The 8,473-nt window shown below is 37.0% G+C and overlaps 1 protein-coding gene across 2 annotated transcripts; it reads right to left on the bottom strand.

Moving 5' to 3' along the window:
* Positions 1–1,667: 1,667 nt before the first annotated feature.
* LOC125935168 (sperm-associated acrosin inhibitor-like) lies at positions 1,668–5,749 on the bottom strand. Of its 2 annotated transcripts, XM_049648855.1 has the most exons (5): positions 5,719–5,749; positions 5,470–5,546; positions 4,295–4,332; positions 2,894–3,009; positions 1,668–2,003 (listed from the first exon to the last, which is right to left on the bottom strand). In XM_049648855.1, exons 2-5 carry the CDS (start codon positions 5,534–5,536, stop codon positions 1,958–1,960), a joined length of 267 nt encoding a protein of 88 aa, XP_049504812.1. In that variant the 5' UTR covers positions 5,537–5,546; positions 5,719–5,749; the 3' UTR covers positions 1,668–1,957. The 2 variants fall into 2 exon arrangements, with proteins under 2 accessions (XP_049504812.1, XP_049504811.1); XM_049648854.1 differs by lacking the exon at positions 5,719–5,749 and having other exon boundaries at positions 5,470–5,706.
* Between the last annotated feature and the right edge of the window lie 2,724 nt (positions 5,750–8,473).

The following is an 8,473-nucleotide window of genomic DNA, read 5'->3' as shown; positions in this document are numbered from 1 at the left end:
AAAAAAAAAAAAAAAAAGAAAATCAAATACATATTGTAGGATTCCTGTATGTGAATTGTCCAAATAGGCAAATTCACAGAGACAAGAAATAGATGAATGGTTGCCAGGAATTAATAGGTGGGCAATTGGGAATTATGTGGTTGTTTTTTTTTTTGTTTTTTGGAAGGAAGTAGATGATGGAAAAGTGTTGCAATTAGTGATGATGACGGCACAACATTGTGAATGAATATATGCTATATAATATGTAATCTTATGTTTCCAAATGGCAAATTTTAAGTTTTGTGAATTTTATCTCGATATAAGAAAACACTGTATTTTCTTTATCACATGCCAAATTTTAAATATTGTTAAATTTCCTGTGTCTCACTTTTGTTATGGCTAAAATACAGAGCTGATGTCACGAGATTCCTTTAAGAACTAAGCTGCATAACATGGGGGATGTGGGAAGCTAACTTACAAAGCTTATGTGGAAAATAGTTATGCAGGGAGGCAGAATTCCCATCGCTGATGGATACTAACTTCCACCAAGTAACCCAAAGTTCCTAGAAGACAGTAGTAGTATCTGCTTTGCTTACCCACTTTTCTCAAGATAGGAGTGATTTTTAAAAAATAATATGTTAAATAAGAGGGAAAACAATACATGTATACATTTACCGGCATTCACTGAATGACGTTTTTTATACGTGTCCTCTATAATGAAAAAGGCTATGAAAGCAGCTGAATGCACTTTTATGACATAGCTCTAATGTCTACATTCTACTGGACACTTTCATTAAGAATTAATACTAAAGATGTATGGGGTGCTTAGGCAGCTCAGTCGGTTAAGCATCTGACTCTTGATCTCAGCTCAGGTCTTGATCTCAGGGTCGTGAATTTCAAGCCCTATGTTGGGTTCCATGCTGGACATGAAGCCTACTTTAAAAAAAACAACAACAGAGAATTAATACTAACGATGTATATGAATATGTGACTCCCACATAGATCACTCTTCTAGAGGTAGAAATGTTTAGTGAAAAGGAGAGCAGGCCTGATAATGTAGTAGATTGATACTTATCTTCTAGTAATCAATCTACATTTCTGCAAATGTACAGAATGTAATTCTACATTACAATCAAACTTTAAATGAACACATGGCCACCCAAATAAAGCCTGCTTCTTTTGGGCTGAGAGATGAAAGAAATGGAGACACATCAGACTTGGACAACAAATGGATAGACTGCATTGATGAAGGCAGAGCTGCCTGGTACCCCAGGATCACCAACCTATCTCTTGACTGATTTGTAAGAGAGAAAGAATATAGTTTTTCTCCCACACCTCAGAAATTTTATGATATCTTTGAATAGGATCTCCAAGTCATGCAATGATAGACAGACCTATGTTTTAGAATTTAAGTCCTTATTGCCTAACATTTGTAATCATAAGATTAACCGGGAGTACATATTAGAATTCAAGTTCTCAGATCCCTCTCCTGGAGGTTTTGATTCTTTAGGATATAGAGGAGCCCAAGTGTCTGTGTTTTTAATAAATGCACAAATAATGTATTATTTATTCATTTTTGAAAAGATTTCCTTAATTATAGTTACTAGAAGCATTCATGTCTTTTCACCCAGTAACCAAAGAAGAAAAAGGTATTTTAATAAGGATAATATCACTGAACATTGGATTGATTGAAATATTTATTATTTTAAGTTGTATTAGGTTTTATGTTAAGAAATACAAAATTAAGATAGTTTTTCAATTGTCATTGAATAATTGAACATAGAGAAGGAAAACCTTTCAATCATAGGCTCATGGAAAAATTCTTCAACATCCTATATTCCATCTTATATGCCATAGAAGTCTTTGTATGATTTTCTAGGAATTTAAAACTCTGACTGAGGCCGTTCTAACTGGTTGTAGAATCTACCACAAAATTGGATTGCAATAAAAGGTATTGGAATGTGTAGCGCAGGCAGAATCAGCATCTACCATAATGACTAAAATCAAACGCTCCACCACTTTCGCTGCAAAGAAAGAAAAATAGAAAGAAAAAGAAATCATTAAAAGAACATTTAAAATTACCCAAGTATTTCACTAAGTGCTTCTCAATGAGGAGCATTTGAAAATGGGACAGTGTGGAGAGGCTGTGCCACAAGCAGATGGGCTTCTGCCCTGCAACCCTGCCCATGTTCCCTCCACCTGAGGCTGCTTAGCTCTTCCTACACACTCAGTCCTGACTCGGTCTTGGAACCCGCAAAGAGCCAAGAGAGGAGAGGATTAGAGATTTTCAGATTAAATGAGAGGATATATCTGTGATATTTGCCATTTTGGCAAGGCAGAAAGCTTGACACAACTTCACTCCTTTTGAATGACGGATACATGAAGGGGGTTTAGATGGAAGGTTCCAGAATGCCCTGCTTCTAAGAAGGGTTTGGAGTAAGTCATGGAGGTCCAGAGACAGAGGAGAGCCTCAGAGGAGTCCTTCTTAGCATGAGTGGGCTAATCCACTGTGATGGATTTCAGAGTTCTGTCACTATAGGCCATAATAGGATTTCTTGCTCAATTATACTCAAGTTAGCTTGCAGCCACATCATGGAGACTACCATTTATCATCTGGACTTTGGAATTATATCAGTCATTAGACTGCCATTAGTAAATAATAATAATTAAATTAAGTTCAATATATTGATTTCTACATTTACAGAATACCAGCAGAGTTATATTTCAGAGGTCTGATACAAAACTACTTTTAGAAATGAGAATTTCAGGAAAAGGCACAAGTGTGTTTCTGAGGCTTTTACAGAGATAGTAGTTATTTTCTGTGGCGAGGCTATCAAAAACATGGGTTTTCCTATAATTTTAGGATGGTTTAGTTATTATTTCGGAAGAGCCATATTTAGTCTTGTGTTCTTACAATAGTTCACTGCAGAAAACGCATATATTGGAATAAGTTTGGCCATTGGTTGCACAGACTGGATCCATTTCTCTTGTGCAAAAATGTAACTGATGTACATACACATCACAGTTTGGCTGTTAAACACAAAGAGACAACATACAATGCATCAGGAACTTTTTAAATCGAATGTTCTTTATTCTTAATACAAAACACCATACACCAAAATGGAATAAATATATTCTATATTGAGGTTGAAAAATAAACATCAAGGTACCCACGGTCCACTTACATACAAAATATTATTAGTATATTTCTACGAACCCAACATTATTTTTATAAAAAACATACAAATGGCTGAATATGTTTTTAGAATTCAGCCACTCTGCCTCCACTTCTCATACTTGGATCAGATTTTCCCCAGTTGAACCTTGATCAATGAGGGTCTTAGATGTATAGACCCTCCCCTCCCACACAGTTGAAAATCCACATATAACTTTTGACTCCCCCAAAACTTAGATACCAATACCCTACTGTTGACCAGAAGCCTTAGGATAATATCAACAGCCAGCTAACACATATTTTGTATGTTATATATACTATATATGATATTCTTACAATAAACTAAGCTAGAGAAAAGAAAAATTAAGAAAATCGTAAGATTGCACTGTCTTGTAAAAAATGTGTGTGTAAGTGGGCCCATGCAGTTTAGACTTAGGCTGTTTAAAAGTCAACCATATTTCACACTGCAAGAAATCTTTCTCAATAGTTTCACTATTAGATAATCTGGTAGTTTCAGATTATCACCACACTTGTATGAATTCATACATATGAGTGTTTGCATATCTGCAGATGTGTATGTAACCGTATAGATATGCATATAATGTGCATAATGATGGCAATACTGGCTATTTACATAAATAAACAATAATATGTGTATTCTTACACAACCTGCTTTTTAAATGTCTTTGTAACTTTTATCTGTTCACACATTTGGAACTGCAGCTCATTTTCCTCATTTCTATGTAAGAATCCACTCTGTGAATGTATGATAATTATTATTTTACCCACTGTTACATGAAAAATTGGGTTGTTGGTTTTTTAATCTTCCTGTTTTGCTAGGATAAACAATTCTACTTTAAGCAGCCCTTAATCCATAGCAGCCACTTGTCTATAACAAGGCTTATGACCAGTAATGGAATTTTTAAGGAATGGGATATTTTTACCTTGTCTTTAATGTCAAATGATTTTATATGGCTGGCACGATTCTGTTTCTTGAACTCAGCGTAATAAATAACACAGTTTGTTTGTTACTTTTGAAAAATCATCCTGTTGTACATATCATAACTTGCTGCTAAAACTTACAGTATAAAACTTAAAGGTTTACCTTTTCAATTCCCAAAGTAATGAGTATTAACTTACGAGTCTATGAATTTCTGGTGAAGGTTCAAAACCAGTTTCTGCAACCAACCCACAAACACACAAATTAAAAATAAGAAGAGGAAGAGGAGAAAACCATTAGAGTCTTTGGTGAGAAGTACCCATATATTTTAGTAGCAAAGTATTATGCAAATTGCCTAATAAGGACCCTGCAAATAATGAGATGAGCCTTTTACAGCAGTATCAAAACAGTAAATTCACAAAATAAATTCAAATATAGAAACATAATCCCAAATTAATCTCATTCTGTGAAAACAGCCTTATGTATTATTTAATAATCACCAAACCCTCCTGTGAAGATACTATAGTTGTGGTTTGTTTCCATTCCCCCCCCCCCCATTTTTATAGATGAGACATCCTAGTTGGAGAAGACAATGGCTTGCTTGGTGCCATTTATATGCTTTTCAAAAAGTCACTTAATATGAAAATTAATTATTATTTAATTAATTAGTACTCAGGTATAATATCAGGGATCTACCCAATACCTCAAAGCTACTTTATTCTGAAATTTATGGGCCACCTTGGGCTTTAAGGAACATAAGTTGTCAGCAGAGGAATCAATGAGTTCTCTCCTTACACAAGGCCTTGATTTAGAGCTGGCAAACAACAAATTAGATTTTCAAGGAATGTCAGACCTAGGAGACATCATTACTTTTCACACTCTGCTTTTAGCAACCATGGAACCTGACCTCCAAAAAGGAAAAAAAAAAGGTAAATATCTTTATTTGTAGATGAACAAAATCTAAGTTCTACCACTCATTGTAACCCACCTCTTCGTCTCCACCTCTCTAAGGTGGGAAATGAGATAAAGCAAACCGCTGATGCAATTTTATAAGATATTTCTAACATACTCTGTTTCATTTTGTCAATTTAAGATTTGTACACCCTAGGGGCACCTGAGTGGCTCAGTCCTGATATCCGCTCAGGTAACGATCTCATCATTCGTGAGATCAAGCCCTGAGTTGGGCTCTGTGCTGACAGTTTGGAGCCTGCCTAGGATTCTCTGTCCCTCTCAGTAAATAAGTAAACATTTAAAAAAATTTAAAGATTTATAAACCCTATAAATCAACCTCTTCCATTTCTAGATAATAGCAGTTGTTTGCTGCATTTCTAAGATAATGTGAAATGCTTCATCCAGTACTAAAAAATGCACTCACCAGAATAATGAGGAAATGCCAGGGCAGTGATAAAAATAGCTTTGATCCATGTCGAGAAGAAAGACATTTTACCAAGTCTGTGGAAGAAACCCATAGAGACGTTTATAACACACGGCACAGGGACAAACTGCCCATTTCCAAATGAAGCTTTCTTATAGGTGAAGGGGCTTTTCCACGTTCCTCAATTCCTACTTAGAGTGGACTTTTCCCTTTTTCCTTCCCACAGCCCACAGTATCAACAAGACATACATAGTAACAGAAGACCTTGTAGGGGCTTGAGAGGAACACCAGGAAAGTCCTCTGTGCATATTTAAGTAGGAGCTGTTTACTCTCCCAACCCTTGGCTCAGCCCACAAGGAGCCGTGCTGCACTTAAGGAAATATGCACTTTGGAATCTTAGTTTTTCACTAGAAAATAGAAACCATTATTTCGGGAAGGACTGACCCTAGAGCAGTCCTCCCATCCATGCAACATACCACAACTCTCTTCACAGAGTCCCCACCTGACCCACCCAACACAGAGAAGACAGTGGCAAGTGGGATCTGCACGGTCACATAGGGACTGTGCCTATTTGGTTCATCTTCCTTCTCAACTAGCTCCACCCAGCTGAGGAATCTTCTTTATTAATCTGATGGTAAGGACCTTAATGAGGATGAGTTGGCTCATGGCAGGTAAGATGCTGAGGTACTCTGTGTTCTGCCTAGAGGCTGTAAATAAAATAGCTGTGAAAGATGCCTCACACGTGAACTCTCAATAGATCTTCTCTAAACAGGAGGTTTGGGACAATTTGAGCAGAGGTGTCCCCAAATATGGGGAGGAGAGAGTAATAGTGCTTTGAAAACCCACGATAGAGAAGAGATGTGAAAGCTTTCTACGCTATTGAGTTGGGGAGAAAAGGAGAATCAAAGCAAGAAGAGGAGAAAGCGTTTGGGGAGCTACAGTTGGACACATAACCTAGCCTCTTAGTATTTTGCAATACCAGGAAGCACATTGGACTTAATTGGATATTTGATTTGCAGTAACCTTTTTATTTTGAGATCAAGGGAGATTCTTTCCTAAAGCCTTAGGAGTCCTCACGTTGTCATGTTCCTTTTAACCGATTTCCCCTAATGGGAACATCTTGTACAACTAAAGTACAAATTCACAACCCAGAATGTTCAAGAAGCTCCTACGTGAGCATCAGAACAGCCTGCCTTAGGGACCTGGGCTAGAGGACAGCGTGTGCCCTGAATTATATGATGAATAATTTGATCTTTACCTCAGAGTGAAGCGAAAGACCCTGTAGGGTTTGAAGTAGGACAAAACTGAATCAGAGATATTTAATGAATCTTCTTTGCAGTCTGGCTCAGTGGCAAGAGTTTTGGCAGATGAAAGTCTTGAGATCAAATCCCATTTACCACTGGGTAACCTTGACAAAATATTCAGACCTTCTAGTCCAAAACTTCCTAACTTTAAAAGTGAGCATCATTTCTGTCTCATAGGTTTGTCATAAATATTGAGGATAAAGTATTAAAACAGTCTGCACCCTGGTTGTGCGTCAGACTTAACATTTGTCACCCTAATCTAACCTGCCACTTTTTTTTTATCAGTGAAGAAAGCCAGGATTTAGAAAAGAATCTTGGAGTCTACCACTGTTCCATGCCGACTTAGTGGGAGGGTACCAAATCTGCTAAGTGCAAGAACTTTTCCCCTATTATAATAAAGTGACTATTTACATTAGTTCTTGGAAATATTTACATAGACACCATCAGAGATATTTGGGCAGGCAAATCCTTTTGACACATTTGTGGAGAAACTAAACTGAAGTTGAGTTATCGTGAAGCCTATGTCTCACCCACTGAACTTTTTCTCTTACAAGTATTGATCAGCAGAGATTAAGAGCCAGAGACACTGCCTACGATGCACAATAGGCCACACGTTTTTTTAAATTAACCGTGAAAGAGAATGCTAAAAGTATGGATTATTTAATGTAGATCTGTCTTTTTTCAAAATGTTTAATATGCATAAATATTTGAACATATGCATAATGTACAAATATTTTATATACAACTACACTAAAATCACACAAATACATATATATTGGTATATATAGCTAATGCATGTGTATGTATATTTATGTGTTCATGCGTGTATCTATATCTACATATAATATATGTAAGAACACATATATAATAACACACATATATGCAATAATATGCATTGGTGTTATATACATACCATATAGATGTATATATACTTATATACATATACACATACATATAAAAATAGTATATGCACATATACCATGTACTATACATACATATAGATGATACACACTACATATACACACTATATAAATATATACACACAGATATACACGTATGTCTACGTAAATTGTCTAAGTGAGCCCTAATGTTATCACAAGTATCTTTACAAAAGAAAGACAGAAGAAGGATTTTTTTTAATGTTTATTTTTGAGAGAGAGACAGAGCACAAGCTGGGGAAGGCAGAGAGAGAGAGAGAGAGGGAGACACAGAATTCAAAGCCGGCTCCAGGTTCTGAGCTGTCAGCACACAGCCTAATGTTGGGTTTGAACTCACAGACTGCAAGATCATGACCTGAGCCAACGTCAGAAGCTTAACTGACTGAGCCACCCAGGTGCCCCCAAGCCCACCAGATTTGAATAAAGACATCATCCAAAGAATTCAGACACAATTAAAGTTTGTTTTAAATATTTCTTTGGGAGAGAGGACACCTCACAAGACAGAAGAAGGTTGGATGCAGACCCACCAAAGAAGAAGACCTTATGCAGATAGAGATGAGAGAGAGTTGAAGATATTGGTCTTAAAGAATAGATAATAGATAGGGGTGCCTGGGCGGCTCAGTCGGTAAAGCGTCCGACTTCAGCTCAGGTCACGATCTCGCGGTCTGCGAGTTCGAGCCCCGCGTCGGGCTCTGGGCTGATGGCTCAGAGCCTGGAGCCTGCTACCGATTATGTGTCTCCCTCTCTCTCTGCCCTTCCCCC

The sequence above is a fragment of the Panthera uncia genome (genome assembly GCF_023721935.1).
Source record: "Panthera uncia isolate 11264 chromosome A1 unlocalized genomic scaffold, Puncia_PCG_1.0 HiC_scaffold_17, whole genome shotgun sequence".
Taxonomy (NCBI): Eukaryota; Metazoa; Chordata; class Mammalia; order Carnivora; family Felidae; genus Panthera; species Panthera uncia.
The sequence above is the reverse complement of the archived record's forward strand: the minus strand, read 5'-3'. Positions and strand labels throughout refer to the sequence as shown.